The following is a 19,039-nucleotide window of genomic DNA, read 5'->3' on the forward strand; positions in this document are numbered from 1 at the left end:
AAAATGATCTAATATTCTTTTCAGACTATAAATGCCATGGACGTCTGGGTTTGTCTGCATGGTATTTTGTTGGTAGGTGAGAACTCACGCTGTTTCTGAGTCTGGATGAATCCATGCCAACAATGAACAAGGAGCCGTGTAGCTGTGGTTAGCATGGTGCACAATTCAACCTAGTAACTTGCTCCTGGCTTGGAGCTGGCTGATGCCCAGCCAGCTCACAACACAGAATAAAATTGCAACTGTCTGCAACATACCATACAGACACACCTACCCCTACCCACTATGCCAGTCACCCTAGCGCACTTTTGCAGATAAGGAGACAGGAGGCATGTCTGTGCCATGTCCTGGAACACAGTGCAGGGATTTCCAAGACAGCACCCACGATGCTTGTGCTGGAGCCAGCGGCAGTACAGCCACCTGAGCCCCACTGAAAAAGCCTAGCCAAGGGGCAAGGCCTCTCCCCTGGGACCCAGTGCTGGCTAACCCAGCCGTGCTGCCTTCAGGACAAAGTCATCAAGTCGGCACAAGAGCTGTACCACACAGTGCCAGGACACAGCCAGCCATGGTGACTACCACTACCGCAGGGTAGATGGGCATAAGGTCTTCTTGCTGCATGTGGTACTCCGAGGCAAATTGTATCATGGATTCTTTTCTTCTGGAGCAAGAATGAGGGCTCAAGATGTGCTCACTGGTCATGGCTGGAGCTTAAAAGCTCCGAAAGGACAACCCGCATTCCCTTCCATCAAACTCTCAGCACCTGCTCGGTGATCTGTCTCTTTTTCTCAGCGTGAACCGAACCATAGCAATTCCAACTGCAAAAAGAGTTATGTGGTCACACTGTTTTCTGTGCTCGGCATCTAAAGAGTAGAATAATGAACAAGGTGGTAAGAATGTGCGTTGGACATGCAAAGAAGGGCAAATAAAGTGCATGGTGCTAGTATCATTGCCACCACATGGTTTGCCTTTACAGGAAGTAGAGTGAGCAACACACTGAAAACCTTAGTTTCTCAGCACAGAGCTCTACACTGACAAGAAAAGCATAGCTTGAGCAAAGAAGACAGAACGTGGTCCCAAGGGAAGAATGTTTCCCAAAAGGGCTTATGCCACAGCACTGAATTAATGCTGTGAAGTATTGAAGTAAAAGTGCAAACCAAAAGCGAAATTCAGATGTTTACTCCACTTGCGACAATCTGACCCAAAATGGTAGGTGCTCGGAAGGAATTAATATGGGAGAAAGGATTAACCACTTCTCCAGAAACAAAAATACGGAAGAACACTTTTGACAGTATCTTAAGATTGGTAAGAAGCAGCAGGAAAGAAGTTTATATTATACAGAGAACTCAATAAAAATAAGAAAGACAAGGGTAAAAACAATAAATATAAGCTAACCTTTCAAGCAAAAACTGCTTTGTAGGTGGCTGTACTTACTGAGACATAGTCTCTTCCAGGAATAGCTGACACCCCCTTTATTTAAGGCATCAGATCCTCAATTTACATGATTAGTTGATAATCTCAGTTTTTAATTGATAAAAAAAGGTTTTTCAATCCTTCATGATGTGAAGAAGAGCTTAAAACTGAGGCCCTAAGGATTAAACTACCAAGGCAAAATTCCCAAACTTGCATATTTCTGAGCCTCTGCTCCTTTTAATCCTGACCATTCTTATGTTAATGCTTGCAGGCTTACCCTCAAGACCACTGACACCTGGTGAAGAGCCCAGAAATACTGGCACCAGCATAGGATGCTCAGGGTTTATCTATGTAATTCACGGAGATTACGTAAAGAAATACTCACTAAGAAGGAATGGTGCATGAGCAGTACTAGCACAAATGACTTATTCCACAGGATAGCTCCTGAAAGCATCCTGTGTCATTAGTTTCTGTGGGTGGACAGTTCCTTGAAATACTAATGCCCAGCTGAATGGGCAGAGTATTTGGAAAGAGGCACTGGGGGTGGGATTTAAGCAGTATTGCAGCTACTGCATATAAGCTATAAAACATGGTAAATATTTCAAAAAGGCATATTAATTGCAAACCAGAAGCATTTAGGATGATAACAATGCCCTTAAAATTAAGTTTTTCTGTAATCATAGGATCTTAAAAGTTGAAAACTCTCCTTGCCTCTCTCGTGCACCAGTATGATTCTCACGAACACATCACTTCAGTTGCTGCACTAGGAACAAAAACAGGATGGATATTAGACATTGGAAACTCTCCATTTGCCTTTACCACAAGGGTTTTTTTTCCCATGGATCATAAGAAGGGCAGACAGGCATTCCCTTGAGGGAAACAGAGATGTTTTCAGAACATCATGCAACAGGAATACTCCCTGACAACATGTCTATAATAATATGTTCTAAGCACAACTGTACTGCACCTTAGGCTATTTGGTGGTGGACATATTTTTATGCCCATTCATTTTCCCTGAATTTGTGTAGGGACCAGTGCAACTAAACATCAGCCTTTTAAAAGCAGGATATCTCATTTAGCCACACAGATGTTCCTAACATGTCAATAGGTCCATAACATTTTCTGAAAAAGGATCTGTGTATCATCATCCAGTTTCTCAATCAGCAAGGTGGAAAAGGTTATGATGAAAGAAATGCACTTAGTCACAGAGTATCTAGCGAGTGGACAGATTCGAACCCACTCCTTGTCCCAGCATCTAGTTTCCTTACAGATCATCTATGTGGTCAGTTTGATAAAGACGTGAAAAGTGAGACAGTGCCAAAACCATGCAAGGTTTCCCGGTGGACAGACTTGCAAAAGAAAGGAGAGAAAATTCTGAGTTCATTTCAGTCCCACGAGACTTCACTCCACACACAGCTAATATAAATGCCACCTCAGGTGGCATTTACCCAAGCACTAGCAACAGGTAAACATTGATCCCTGGTTTGAAGTGTGTGCTAGACAGCTCAGCTTGGTTCTCCCTGGGTAGCTTAGCAGCTCCTTCCCTGCACGTCTAGCAGGACATCAGGTTTGGTAAATGCCCTGCTATGAACATAGTGAGGGGAAGAAGACTGTTGACTCTCTCATGCTCTCAGAGCAGCTGCCTTCTCTTTGTATCTCCGTGAATCCCAGCTGCAGTAGCCCTCCTCACTGAGAAAAAATATAAATTTTCTGTGCTGCTGATGGTCCTTTCCGTTTCACATCTGGAGACTGTTAACTATTTCCCATGTGGTCTGAGTTTTAGCAGCAAAAACAATCCAACAAATTCTAGTAAAACTGATTTATTTGTATTAACTGGACACTGGATACCCAGATAATACTGTATGGGGGACTTTATTCTCCCTTCCTCTTCACATTGACATTTCACCTTGACCTGTCCTCTGAAATAAATACTGGGGAAACCTCATGTTTTAGTGGTTGAAAGTTCAGAACTGAAAAGGTCAAAAGCTGAAAATAATTTAAGCATGACATCTCCTCTGTTTAGGAGAGCTTAAGTACATATAAGTGGCGGAAGTCCCAGCTAAAACTCAAACTTGATGCTGTGAGGCTGTGACTTCCCCTTGGATACCAACAGCTTACAGCAACCTCTGTTTTTGCAAAGTCATAATTTGCTGCCATGGGAAGAATTATATTAGCAGAAACTAAATGCATTGCTTCAAATCTTTGAGGGACAAAACACTGCAGAGGGAAAAAGATACATATACATATATGTATTTTTTGAAACTGCATAAAAGGAGAAACCAGATAAATAAAGCAGGGGGGAGTGCTGAGTGAAGCTGGGAAAAGGGTTTTAAGTTGCTAACATGGCGGAAAAATTACCCAAGTCTTGGATAGTAAAATTTACTACCTTTCCAGGAGAAGGCTCGTTATGAATTTATCAAAGCCTTATTTGGTGCAAAAACACTTCTGCAGAAATATCTTTAACATTCAAGGTACTCTTAGGTGGAAGCAAGAAGGGTAAGTTAAATGCTCTTCAAAACTAAACTACCACAAGTAACTAAAGAAACCAAGATATTATAAAGATACGTATTAAAAAAATCACCACTAGCAGGGAAAAGAACCAATTTAATAGTTGCAGAATGCTTTCCACTATTCAAGCAGGAAAAACCCTCCCCCATGAGATCACCGATGTGCCTAAACCATGTGGCAGAGAAATAATCTTTAGAACTGAGAATGTGAGAATGGAAGAGACAATTGTTTATATCAGTCAAATACTTGTTCTGTTATTTTATTTCTTCAGTTTAATTTAGTTTTGAGCCCATCGCTGCAAAGCTACCAGCTACCAGAACTTTCTGCTCATTGTGTTGCATGAGGTGGCAGAAGACATAACGCACCCCAAGGCTGCCGCCTGCGGCTGGCTGCTGCTGCTGCTACTATGTCGGGGGAGTGTGCTCTCAGACTCTGCCAGAAAGAATATCTCATTTTGGGATTTATGTCATGGATAAAGGTGGTGTAGTGCAGGACGCAGAAAGGCTGCACTTGGCTGGCGTGTATCTAATTTATGGATGGGTGTATGTAGGCATGAAGTGCTAACAGAATCCTGCAGACCACACAAAGGCTCCAGCCGTGCTGTAGCACAGCGAACTTAAAGAATACCTCTGCCCCAAGCAAGGATTGGCTCTTGGGGAAAGGGTTTATTGCCCAGCATTCATCACCAGGAAAATGAAAGAGAACAGGTTTTATTTCTGCTATAAATCATGCACAGCAGCAAAACACTCCGTTGCAGCCAGAAGAAAACCAAAGGTTTGCTATGATCTCTGACAAAGAGGGACCTTTTTTTTTTTAACTGAGACAAGTTGTAACTTTGAGATAATGCAACTGAATATTGTTTTTGAAGAGTTTTGTGTATCATTTCCACTTAAGAAAAGGAGGAAAAGACGTGAAAGTCATAAGATGATGGAGAGAGTCCTGTACTGTAAGAAACTATTTTTGAAGATTTTGAAAACATCACAACTGAGCCTTCCAGCTTGTAGGCCAATGCAGGAAAGCCGATGCAAGGGCTCTGGTAGGGAGAGACCACCTGCCAAATTCCTACTAATTGATAGTAAGGACAGCTGAAGAAACTGGCCTCTGAAAGGAAAAATTAAGCTTGAAACCTCAGACCAACTTCTTCAGGAACACAACTGCTTCTGAAGAGAGTAGTAGATCCACGTGCATGGATAGATATAGGCTAATGCCTATAAATAGCTCCAAGTTGGCAGCGCTATGGCAGTAACAGAAGCTAGACTGTGGTAACAGCCGGCTTTGCTATAGAAATTTTCATCTTAATGCCATCTTCCTTCTTGCTGTGGGAGACACATTGAAAACAGGTCTGGATAGTATATTAAAACTCTCATGCTTTCAACAAGGTTTCGTAAGGTTACATGAATAATTTTAAAATTTCATTTTAGAAATTCAGTTCAATCTCTATGCAATAGCTATAAAATTCCTAGATTTCACTGTTTACATGAAAATGCCAAGGAACATGACCTTTAAATACAATTTTTATATTTTGTCCAGTAAGTTTTCTCTACAACAGTAGTAACAGCAGTAAGGAACCTTATACTGAAAGAGTTCAGATAAATTTGCCAGATTAAAGAAGCAAATATCCTTTATTCCTTTTGCTGCTGTTGTTAATTTAAATGGAGGTAGGTGATTTTATTCCTTCAGAATGAATGTCACACCTCTCAATTAAGAAAATAATATATAAGCCTAAGTAAACCATCTTTGATACTCTTGTAAAGTTTAATTCATTTGTTTGCAAAGTGATCTGAGATACCTGGAAAGATTAAGTACTATTTTCTTTTGTTAGCACAGGTTAGAATATGGTTGGGAATTCTGCTGCAGTAATGCTAAAGACACTGGTTTCCACAAACATGACAAAACCACTAGATTCTCAAGTACATCTTGCATTCTCAATAGACCTGCACTGAGTGCACTGAGTTATACAGGCAAAAGTAAGGAGAGAGAGGAGTAAAATCATAGCACTTTTCTACCCTTCTGACACTGTGGGGTTGCTGGGGCTCACATTTCCTGCAAAAGTAAATGAGAATAATTTGCTATTCTAACGTGTACTGACAGGAACTGCCTTGTCTGTGTCACCTGTGAGGGGACCAAGCAGGGGCTAGTTCTATTTAAATGTTGTGCAGTTAAAACACTGTCAGAGACTTTTTAATGCCAAGAAATTTTACATATTCCTATTTATATTTTGAAATTGCAATCACAGAGTGTTCAGACTTGCCTTTCTCTGCCTAGCAATGTATAGGTGGGATCTTCCATGTATGAGCCAATTTGATAGAATATGCTTTCAGGTTCACCACAAAATGTTCTTCCTTACACTGTAAAACTTACCAAAAGGCTGTACAGTATTATATTACATGGTAATGGTATTTCCAGAAAAAAAAAAAAAGAATTACACATGAAAAAGGCAATGAAAGTATGCAGGTAACCATGGCTACTGTTGTGAACTAAATAACATTTTTTATACAGCTGTGAATATTTGTATTATTGCCAGTTATGCTGTAGAGTTCAGATTTGAGACAGGGCTGGTAAACACTGAATTCTTGCCTGAAGAAAGGTACTTCCCAAAGTGGATGCAGGCCTCTACATCATGTCACTGTGCATTCTGGTGTAATTTTCTCTAGTAAACACACATCTTATTACCTCAGTCAAAATAATCAAATTACAACTCTTCATGGCCACTACTTACACTTTACTGTCAGTGACACTTTTGCACAAGCTATTTTCTGTCTTGAGGGTATTTTTATTTCTTCTTGCCATATATCTGCAAGTGCAACTTTTGACAGAGCTTTGAAAATAGCTTTGGCTCTATAAAAGAGACTTTTAAAAAATCTTTAAAAAAATCGCAAGCAAAACTCTCAGCTTTCCTTGATTTTCACTAGTGGTAACACCCCCCTCTTTGGTCCCAACAGCATTCCTGGACAACAAAAGAAAAAACAGTTCCAAATGACAGGGCAGATGAGAGGGGCCTTTTCTCCTTTGACATCTTTTCAATTTCCAAGTTCATCCTTCTTAAATCATCCTTCTGTTTACATGTCAGAGTCTCTCTTCTCAAATCAATCATCATCAGAGAAGGAATGGAAACCTAAGGGATTTTTCTCCTTATGGAGAAAAGGTACACCCAAAATCAAATTATTTGGAGTAAGCTGACACTAGTTGCTATACCAAAAGAAAACATAAACACAAAAGCAGTTAGTGAGATGAACCTGTGCTTCAAGTAATATAAACAAAACGAAAATAATGAAACGCCTATTGTAACTAAGTGAAGCAGGACTTAGAGCAACCTCTCTCTATTAAAAAATTGAGTCACTTCTTCCTTCCAACAGAGCATGAGCTTGAAACTCAAGTGAGCGCTCGTTCATTCACTGTGAATTTGTCTTCTTTGCCTGGTTTGGAAACACAGGATCATTTCTTAATAAAAGCACTGGCTAATGAGGCAAACACAGATTCACTTCACAGTTCAATCTTTAACAAACTGCCTGTAGCCTCAGGCAAACCACAAATTCCATGTTTCAGTTTCTCCTGTGCAACATGGGGAAAATAGCAACTCTTTTCTACCAGTCTTTACCTGTCCCATTCATTTAGGCTGAAAGAAATTTGAGGACTAAACATTTCCTAGGTGTATCAATAGTGCTTAGCTTAAATAAAATTATAGGACATGTTCTTTAAAATTGAACCAATTTTTAAAAGGTACCAATATTGTTATTAATATATGAATAGTAATATATATTATTACTATATATACACACTATATAGTGTGTATATATATACACTATATATACTCCACTATATACATACACACTATATATACACACACACTATATATATTACTATATATATATATAATATATATAGTAATCTTACCAAAAAGATGTCACGGAGAATAAAACTGTGGGAGGCACAGTAGCATAGTGCTTGGGCAAACAACTGTGAGATCTAAAGACCCACAAACTCTGGGGATATTAGAGGCAACGAGTGTGCAAAGCAGGGCACTCTTCTGACTGCTATATACACAAAAATGTCAGAAAAAGAAAATTGCTCTGCAAACAGTGATCCTGCACAGTGGTCACAAGAAACCAAATGAAGCCAAATTTCTGCATGTTGGTCTAGAATAAATGAAGGGTCACATTTTCAATATACACTGGGTACTTTAAAATTCCCTTTCAAACTTTTTCTCAGTGATGTACAGTACACACAATTATCACCTCCATGTTCTATGGCTCTCTCCAGCTGACTACTATTATCACCTCTTTATTTCAGTATTTGGTTTCCTCTACTTTGCTCACTGTCTTCTCCTCCTTAACAACCTCTAAGGCTATCACTTTTTCTCTTAGCTTCTGACATGCATTTTTTTTCTCCTTTGAATTCCCTCTTCTTTTTCATCTTTCATTCCTCTGCTTCAGGAGCAAAGACCAAAATGCCATCCACCTTAGTCTCTGATCTAAGAATACATACATTCACCTACTAAAATGATTTTCAGCTGTATGCATTTTTAAACAACTTGCAGCCAACACAATTTTGTTTGTTAATGGAATCATCAGTAAATCTGTGTACTAGTAAAAAGACATTTTTAATGGCTGTTTCTTTTACAGAAAATGATATCATTTCCCATTTCTTCGTTTTAAAAAGTGCCTTAAAATACAAAGTTCAGTAGACCAACATACATATTTCATCTTTCCCATAAATAGTTCATTAAAAAATTCTACATTACATACTGTATTTGCAAAAGAAGCCACAAAAATGTGCATGGCAGTGACTCAGCAAGTTGGAACTCTGCATATAGAGTTTACAGAAAGCTGGTAAAGCTCAAAGTAACAGAATAAAAAGCTAAAAGCCGCAAGATGCAAATAAATTTGCTTCCTGTTGGAAACAAACTTAAGGATGTGATTTGAATATTACAGCTATTTTTGATAAAGAAGAATTTCCTTTCTAGGTGTATTTGAACTTTCTATAGCATGCACCATGTCAACCTAGAGTATTTTATGAGATACCAGGAGCACTAAATTTGGTACATAACCATAAGTAATGTTATTATTTGAAGTGGAGGTCACTTTGGTTCTGCGGCAGAATGGACAACAATACCAACTCTAATTCTTAGTTGCATTTGCATCCATGAACCTCAAAGTAATTTGCAAAAGGCAATTTGCCTCTTCATTGCAACTGAATGAACAGGATGCCAAGGTACATGAAAGGGAAATACCTCTGGGCACCCGGCAAGCCCCCAGCATGGTGAAGAGCAGAGTGCAGGCACACACAGTCTGGTTTGGCACAGCAGCTCCCCTGCCTGGGACACTTTATAACCGGAATCAGGCATAGTGCTATAAACCCAATAACAGCCACCACTGTTTTTTTAACTATCATTACAAAGCCCCACAAAATGCAGACATTATCTAATTAAGACTTATAAAAAATGCTTTCCATCAAACCTACATAATTTCTCTCAAATTATTCAGTAAAACAGTGGCAGAACTAGGAATAAAATGGAAATTTAAGAACAGAGTTTTAACAGCACTTCAAATATTGTTTTGTATTTCAAAACAAATACTTGTTTTGAAGAGAAAGCAAGCTGTGAAGAGTTAAAGGATCCCAGTTAATATTGCAACGAAGATGTAAGAGCATATATTGGCCACTGGTCAGCCTTTTGACATTTTGAGACACCTCCATGCCCTGTGCTGTTTCTCCATGGCGGGGGCTTTTTCCTGCTCAAATAACTGTGGTGTCAGAGGGAGGAAAAGAGTCGCCTTAGTCATCCTTAAAGTCTCTCTGAGAGAAACAGACACTTCTGAAAGGTGATGGCTTTTCCTGAGTAGGGCACCAGACTGGGACTTTGGTGCTTTAGGGGAGTGTCCAAAGGTAAAAGGGTAGTTGTAGACCTGCTTACACATCTGTCAAAAACATCATTCATGCTACATCCTGAATTTTAATCTCTTGTATTTGAGGAGTTACTAAAAATGTACACTGTTTTTACTTATTTGTATCTATGCAGGAAAGGAAAAATATGGGGATTGAACTGAACAGTAGGGCAGGCATCAGGTTATGTTAAAGCTCATAGCCCACCATGAGCAAAAGTAATTCCCAAGGTTGTCCCCAAACCCTTGATTTCTGCCAATCAGCATGTATAAAACATTACTGCTGTGGCACTACTTCAACATATTAACCATCTGAATATGAAGTGATTTCTGCAGAAAAGATGTCTGTTTCCAAATACAAAGACATGTAAAAAGACAGCAATTAGCAAAGAAAAAAGTTACTTCTAAAAAGTGGTAATTTGTTACAAAAACAATGTCAAAATATTTCTTTGTATTAGCGTTCCTGTAGCAATAATGATCTAGGGATACAGGGAGAAGTAATATTTTTTATTCCACCAACTTCAAGGGCTGGAAAAAGCATGTAAGCTTTTGGGCTCAGACTCCCTTCACCAGGTCTGCTGATTCTTCTGGTATTGCGTCCATGTGAAATAACCGACTTTCCAACAATGATAAATAGGTAAAAATCTGGTCACTGAGTTAGTGCATATGCCTTCAATTGAAGGAAAAGCTGTCTGCCAAGCTTCAACCAAGTAGATCATAGGTCTGTGAAAAAAAGAATCTAAAAGGATGGAATCCAGTTGCTATAGCGGCAAATTAAACAAATAAATGAGATACCATGGAATGCTGCAAAATATTTGTGGTCTGATTAAGTCATATTTGCCACATGTGTGAATACTAACAGCACAGTTTAGTAAAATGGGTACGATATAGTACAATCCCACTTTTATTGTATGTACATTCTAATTCTTATCTGAGTAAGTGCTAATGAATGGCAACCAGCATGTCCAAGGATACATAACACTGCATTTTACTATACTAATAAGGCAAAGCATAGTCCCTTAAATACATAAAGATAGACGATAAATGCATATTAAACTACACCTTCAAAGAGATATTTGCACTCTTCCCTGTGTTTGCATGGCCTGCTAAAGAGACAAAGCTTTTTGTAGTGATCACCTCTACGATGACTTGCATATGGGGTACTTTAGAGTACATAAACTGCAGCTGGCAGCTGACATATTAAACCTTCTTCAGCATAAGGAATCCTCCCCCAATACATTAATTTTTTCCAGTGAAATGTTCTCTTTTCCTGATAACAGACACTGTCTGAATATACTCATCATTAATCGTAACAATATAGCACTGTTTGATTCTACTATCTGCCTATGTTCTCTGGAAAAAAAAACTCAAGAAAAAAACAGAAATCTCTTAAGTCAAAAGAAAAAACAAGTGTCTGATTTTAACTAAGAGAGGACAGGAGGGCACATAGATTTTATCAAAAATGCGTACCAGTTATTAATGCATTTTGCACTGATTTTAAAGTTGAACATTTATTTACTGCAAACTATGTATCTGATAAATCGTGTAGTAGCACCAGAGAAATGTACTAGCTTAAGCACTACAAAAGAGTTGTGCGCGGCTTCAGCAGTGAATATAGTGAGCAATATAAGCTACACAGAAAGTGAATGTTAAAACAAAAGTGGTGTTCCTAATATTGTCAGAATTACGGGAATGAACCAAATCTGTTTCCATCCCACACCACTGCTGGTTTAACAAACAGACCTAGCAGTCCAGGGCCAAACCCTGCTTCTAGGAAAACACAGCTCAGTACGTACTCCACACCCAGAGAAAGGCAGAAAGTCTAAGGCTCCCTTTTTATGTCCTTTTTGGGCTTTCCTTTGGTCATTTGTTTTGTGCCCATAGTAATTGCTTTACCAAACAGTATGGGTGACTTCCACTGAAAATCTGGCTTTGAGCTTTTATTATCAGTATTATTACTATTACCATAATTATTACTTCCAGAGTTACACCTACATTTGTCTGTTAAAGCAGGGCGGTTTGAAATAGAGACAGTACACCCCCTTACCTTGCGTGCTTCAAATATGTGATTTACCAGCACACCTGCAACCCTTAGCGCATCTGTTTTAATATGCAGTGCAACTCACACTTCACAGCTGATATGAAAAAATAAGACACACTCTGAACGGACTTGTTTTCAACAGCAGGACTGAAGTTTTGAGGGTCAAACAGACAGTCGGGATAATGTACAGCATTGTCAGATAAAAATATAGGCAGAGGTGCAAAGACACCAATGCCATTCTACAGATATCACACAGATACAATTTATATAAACACAGGCCTCATACTGTTGCATGGTGGCAGGTGGTTTTAATTCTAAACATTTTACAAGGATCTGAAGCTTCTGGCACATCACTGTGCAAATATTACTTCATCTACCCTGTAAACCTACATCCAACAGCAACAGAAGCAATTCTCCTCACCTCACAGCAGCAACAATAAGCCACCTCTTTGCTCTCGACTCCTCTAATTAGTAGATCTCACGGAAGTTTTCCCAGGGACGCGATGGAAAGATATGGTAAGAAAACATACTCTTCATTTTCTCTTTCTCACTTTTCCTTATTTCCTTGCTTCCCCTTTCCTCATCCTTCTCCTCCCCCAGGTCCTCTTTTGCATTTTGAGTCTCTTCCAGCTTGTCTACATTATTCTGTAACTTCTCTTTTATTCACTTGCCTCATCTGTTTTGGTTTTTTTCCTCTTTTTTTTTTGGTTTTTTTTTTCCTCTTCTTTGTTGGAACAGCATCAGCTGACTTTGATTCGCCTCCTTCCTCCAGCCTGTCTCTTCCTCTCATCCAACTGCCTTTCCCTAATCTCTTTTTTTGTGCTGTCTCTGACTCTCTCCCCTTCTCCCCTCCTTTGGTAATCACTCCTGCAACTTGGTGTTGACACTACGTGCTCTCACCCTCTGTACTAACAGACCAAGTTACGTGACCTTGTCAACAGAAGGTGGCAAAACTTCAGAAAAAGATCTCATCTGGGGATTTCAGTTCTCAGACTTTTCATTTGCAATGCTCATGTCTAGAATAGTGCTTGCACATTTAGCTGTTACTAAGTACTCAAAGGTATTTTAGAAAAGGTCCCTCATTACTATGTGTTGGGCTTATATGTACCAGGAGGAGCCTATACGTGTGTTTTCTCTAGATTACTGGAAATAGCAAATAATCAGAAACATTTGGCACTTGTGTTCAGTTAGAAAGCTGTCTTCACCTTACCCTGACGGGTCTCCTCCAGCAGATACGTAACGTGGTTAAGACCAGATTCCTACTTCACAAGAACTGATGTGCTGTTACTGTGTTATGTAAAGGGGTTTTCCTAATGCTCCCGGAGGATGCCACTCAGATAATACGGTCGTCTTTACCTAGCAGCCTCTCTCAATTTTCAGGTGCTATGCTATCACAGGTTTTGACATGCTACCAATTTCCAAACCCTTCACATAAGTAACAGAAAATCAAAAAAGTCTTTTAAGCTGCTGCTGTTTTTCTCCCCAGAGCAGGGGGATAATTGATACTACTATATTCACAATCCAGTGGTGGAACTGGCAGATAATGAGGAGAGATAACCAGACGGAGCCACGTAACTGCAGCATGAACATGCAAGAAGTGTACAAACTCAACAACGTTATTTTCATGGGTTTTGCAAATATTCTGAGTCCCAAGCAACCAGCTTCAATTGCTATTCTTTCCATCAAATAGATGTTTAAATAATAGCCATCTAGTAGTGGGTATTCTGCTGGAAAACACATTACAAATTTTCCCTGAATTTTACCAGAAAACTTTGCAAGTTATGTAACAAGCAGGAACTCCTTCCTGGAGCACTGAAGATTTTATTCATCGCTAACATATGAAAATATTATAGATAAATTAAGAAGAGCACTTCTGTTGGCATATCCTTGAAAGCCTTAAATTGGATTTAGAAACAAATCTCAGAAAAGGGTAAGTATCTTCTAGACATAAGCATGAGGCATTACCAAGGTGCAGTACATTGTACATAAATAGCCCATACACGGGATGTTGCTGTATTAGGAAAGCATCCTCAAGAAGTACAATGCACTGTTTCAAATGAGTAATTTCTGAAAAGGATTTTTAGGGCAACATGCTAGATGGAAACACTTTGCTGAAAGAAAGGACATCTCATTGTTTGTATATCAGAGCGAGCACTGTGCAGCAACTGACCCAACTAATGATGGACAGATGTGTTTGTCAAAAAACTCACCAGTTTTGGACCTTCCAATCTTTATATGTCAGGTTACTATGAATTTTGATATTTGCATGGCTTTTCTATTTTTCTACTTGTCAAATCATCAAGGAAAAGAGCTCTCTACCAGAAAAACAAAGGAACAAACAAGCCAAAGCCACTGGACCTAAGACAAGGCTGCCAGCAAGAACAATTGGAGAGATGGCTGGGGGTACTCCGTACCACTCTCCAGTGGGCTGAGCTTTTCAGCTGAGCAGCCAGCAATAAGAAAAGAGAGCCAACTTGTGAAATAAGTAGAGAGGTATCACTTGGACAGGCTCCTTCCTCTCCATAACTTGTCTTCATCTTCTATTTGTCTCAGTTTTTGTGCACTCTCTTGAATACAAGGACAGAGGGTATGTCTTTCTAGGAACACCTTTGTTTCCCAAAAGCAGCATAAAAAGAATAGAGTACAAAACTGGAAGAGCTCATATAGATTGTAGTGGCACAGAACCCATACAATCATCAATTTTCCAACTCCACAGTGGCAGAGCATATTCCCCTTCCCCCTTCTCTGACCTATCCTCTAGAGTTTTCATATGAAGACAATTCTTTGTTGCTGACCTCCAAAGCCATTAAGCTCCTCAGTAAGTAATTTCTACCTCTGTATTTTACTTTCCTTGCTGAAAACAAAAGATGATTCACATTTTTTTAAAAGAATTTGGGACAGTGTGTGTGAAAAACAAAGGACTCTCGCTAAAATGGTATGCTAACTTGGACAGATACTGCACGCAGTCCTGCCATGTAACCTGGCTGAAAATCAGCAATGCTCAAGCTTAAATTAATTCAGTCTACAGATCTGTTTATGTGGGCATTGGTTAGAATAGGGGCAACCTCTAGTTTTATAGTCTGTGCTAGTATTAAAGAGAATACAACTTCTGGAAATAAACGTTATCCATGCATCATCCTCTGTCCAGTCCCAACACAAAAAGGTGCAACGAATGAGCTGATAAAAATCCTATTACTATGACACACTAGTTTTAAACACTAAAGGTTAGCCTTTAATTAAAAATTCCTAATACTGATAGAAGATCCAATAGACTGCCATCAGAAAATGGGAAACAATATTTCCCATGGAAAACATGCCTGTGGAATTAAGGGTTGATATGGATCCAGAGTGCATGACAGTCTCAAGAACATGAATGACATCTTTGATGGAAGAGTTCGGTAATTTGGCAACTAAAATTGTAGCCACAAAGGAATTAATCTGCATAACTAATAAATACAGGAAGTGAACCTGACACTTCAGAAATAGACCAAAGCTGAGACATAGACCTATTCTCCAACAGCTCTCTTTAGACAGGTAGTTATTTCTACTGACAGAAGCTTAACCTCAGCTACTCAGATGTGCTCCTTCACATAATTAAAAAAATGAAATCCTTGTCCTGCTGGAATCGACAGCAACCCTGCCATTGATTTCCCCATGTCATTTCTCAAGTCATAGTGATACCATTGGTTATGGATGAATCAACTGACTGAGACGATGAAATATATCAGTTTTATGGCACAGTACAACTCTATTAGCGATGCCTTTCATAGGTGTATGAACCTGTATGTATGAGGTACCATCTGGTACCACAAGGCACCACTTACTACACAGATTTTTCTGTAGACAGGAATTATATTTTTAACTATTATGGTATATGTGTGTATATATATATATATGTATGTATAATAGAAATACAGTTCTTGACACTATATGCAATTTTATGGTAAATAGTTTGTGGCTTTTATCTTTGTGCACAATGATGAGCCTCTCCATTTCTACAAAACTTTATAAACAATATTAAAATTGAATTGATAATGCGATTGCAATGCTCTGAGGTTCACTTCCCTTATGTTTTCCATTTCTAGAGAGGAATTTTTATAATTGGGAATTTTCTAGATGTTGAAAAGGTGTTGCTATGAAAGAGTGACATCTCTGAGTATTAGCAAGACATTACTACGTATTCAAGAAAACAGTTTTTTTTTAACTATAGACAACATCATAACTGCAGAGAAGGGGTGGGAAAGGGGGAGAAGAAAAAGGGGGATGAGAACTAATTATTATAACCTAACAAAGCAGCAGACACTGCTGCCCAAACTACTTCTGCTTGGGCTAATGCACTGAATCGGACCAGCCATTCAAACAATTTCTTCATACAGCCTTCAAGATAGTCACCTGAAAATGCTTCTGGAGTATGAATATTCTCAAATATTTTGATACATGCCCATATTACTAATGGAAATATGATTGCTATTATTACAGCCAGATTTCATGACTTTCCATTCCTTTTCTACGTGTGGATTTTGCAGGCTGATGTTGACAGTTGAGCAAGTTGTTACAGCTGGTCATAACACATTTGTCAGAAATTTTTGAAAATACGACTTTTCAATTAAAGTAGGGAATCTTTTTACTATGGAAAATGTATAGTTTTACATTTTCCACTTTTTGTGGCTTTTTTGGTGACACATCTGTGTTTAGGGAAACTGCTGTGAAAAAAACCTGGACAGAGCGTTCACAGGTGAAGTAGCATTTGAGCTCAGACCCTTAGGTGCTGCACCAGGCACTGCCGGGGAAGCTCACAGAGCAGAGGGATTCATCAGCAATGCTGCAGTAGTTAAAGGACCCACCTCTCAGCGACAGATTTCACTCTGCCAAGGGTGATGAATCTCTTGTGTGAGTCCTGTTGTACAAGGTTAGGCTCCAGCACAGCCACCATTGCGTTCAGAAAAAATATCACTGAATGTGCACAGCTGCTGTCAAAACGTGCAGGAAAAGATGGGAATAAATGTTTATTTCAGTAAAAAACAATAGCCAGGGATCCTGACTTCTCTAAAACTGTAGTGCCAGAGGCCCTATCCTTTCACCAAGGGGACATCTATCATATTCCCTAAAATCTGTCATGTCAAAATTGTAACTACTAATAAGGGAGGTGCTAGTATTCTCAAGGTAGTTTAAGAACTCCTTTATATTATGATGGGAAATGCATCAGAATTAATTAGTATGAAAGCTGGTGAGGATAAAATAATGGCTAAAACATCAGAAAGGATTAGATTGAGAGGTGGTGAAAAGCCCAACAGCCATAAGCTTTCTCTGTGACCGAGCTAAAGGAACACTTGGATAAATGCAGACTGACACAGCAAACAATTCCTTTACAAAAGACTTTAAGAAATGCCTTCTACAGTATTTCAAGTTGAAAAAAAAAATGTCTAAGATGCTATCACGCAATTCATTTCAGCAAACTCTATTTTGTCCAAAAATCTCAAACAAAAGCCCTCTTCAAATATTTCAGTAAGTATACATTTCTACAGATCAACATGAGCTTGGATTGTCTTTTAGTTATGGCACAAAGGAGACTTCCTGAATACAGAGGGCCATTTGTTGTCAACTGCTTTACGACGTACATTCATGAAAAATGTTACAGGTTAGGCACTTTCAGTATGTGGAATGCCACCTGCAAGAAATGTCATCAGAGCTGGCACTGATGTGGTGTGGGGAAAAAAAATCGATGTATGTATGGCTTGGCAGCGTTTGCAAATGTTCAGTTTGTAACCTCAAAACTCAAGGGAGGACAGTCTGAACAAACACAGCAGGAGTCATCAGACTCTTTCCTCAGCTCATAATATCAAGATGTTCCTTTCAAAACATTGTAAAATAGTAGAGTATCTAGCAGAAGCTGATGCTCCTCTTGTCAGTAGTAACTCTCATACTGCTCCTTTAATACACAATCTACAGAAAAAATAAATAGCAGTGCCATCTGCCCCACCCCACAAAGGACCAATTTATCAAGCCCAGCAGTAGTGGACAAATCTTGATCTGCTCTGGAGACACAGTACTCACACGTGAAGGATGAGCTCTGCTGTCATCTGCTGATGAACAGCAGTGACAAATGGTTGGCCATGCCTTGATATGGAAAACAAAGTAGTAATGAAACATTTTGCACAGACACAACTAGAGAAGCAAACAAGATGCTTTTCAGCTCCAGATGCTGCATAAACAGTAGTAAGTACCTGATGGCAAAGTGTGGCCTTATCTTTCCCTTTGCATGTAAACATATACTTGAGAGAAAGAATGTCCGACTTGACATACCAGAGAGGGATGAAAACGTCAGATTTCTTCTCAAGAAACTACTTTTATGATTACTGATGCAGCAATTTTGAAACTTTGTGTTGATGCATGTAATTCTACATTAGTAAAAATACGCAGATACAGGTTCTGCTAAACAAGTCTGGTGTACTTGAGAAATGAGTAATTATTTCATTTTTTCTCTAAAAACATACAAGTCCAAATAGCATAGTAAGATTTTTCGAACAAGCATTTTAACCAAAATGTTTTCATCACAAATTACGCTTTGGTAGAATGGTAAAGAATCATTCAATTAAGTGTTTCTGTCATTTCAGAGCAAGACTTGTCAAAGTCAGACCTTATGTTTTGTGGAAGTTTCTTTTGATTAAATTTCCTCATGACCAGGGTGACATTGCTCTGGGAAAGATACCTTATCACAGAAAACAGCCGATCCCCACAACTAGCCTGGGATATAGGACACACAAGTTCAAATCTCCACTGTTTCAACCTAATAGGGATTCAAATATGACTCAAGGAGTCAAGGAGGAAAGATGTTATTCTTGCTTGCAAACAATGTTCCTTAATCACTTCTGAGGGGATTAGCTCTAAGTGTATGCAGAGTCAGGCACAGGGAAATCAGTGTCTTACACTTTTGTTTATGCAAGGAAGAGTTTGCATTACTTTACTCACCATTCCATGATTTAGCCATGCTGGTATAAAATTATCAAGCAGCTTTGGGTAAACCAGTTCCCTGTCATAGATATAGATGCTCCAAAACATCGTCACAACAAACTAAGAAGAAAAGAAAGACAAGACATTTTAAAATACATGCTTCTGAACATTTAGCTACACATTTTAGATAGCAAAATGGGGGCAGTTAGCAAATGATCTATGGACAGACACAGACATTATTGTTCTTTGACCA

The 19,039-nt window shown here is 38.9% G+C and overlaps 1 protein-coding gene across 11 annotated transcripts in view; it reads right to left on the reverse strand.

Annotated features, from left to right (window-relative positions):
• The window catches only part of AIG1 (androgen induced 1), a 124,568-nt gene that overhangs the window by 60,889 nt on the left and 44,640 nt on the right, over positions 1-19,039 (reverse strand). For 5 of the 11 annotated variants that reach the window (XM_030022280.2, XM_030022281.2, XM_030022284.2 and 2 more), the window contains exon 3: positions 18,805-18,906. The exons of 1 other annotated variant lie outside the window; for it this stretch is intronic. In XM_030022280.2, coding sequence (XP_029878140.1) covers positions 18,805-18,906 — 102 coding nt within the window. Of the gene's footprint in view, positions 1-16,679; positions 16,806-17,762; positions 17,953-18,804; positions 18,907-19,039 lie in introns of those variants that run through there. 5 more of the 11 variants (XR_005932958.1, XM_041125232.1, XM_041125233.1 and 2 more) reach the window with 5 other exon arrangements.

The sequence above is a fragment of the Aquila chrysaetos genome, chromosome 8, assembly GCF_900496995.4.
Source record: "Aquila chrysaetos chrysaetos chromosome 8, bAquChr1.4, whole genome shotgun sequence".
Taxonomy (NCBI): Eukaryota; Metazoa; Chordata; class Aves; order Accipitriformes; family Accipitridae; genus Aquila; species Aquila chrysaetos.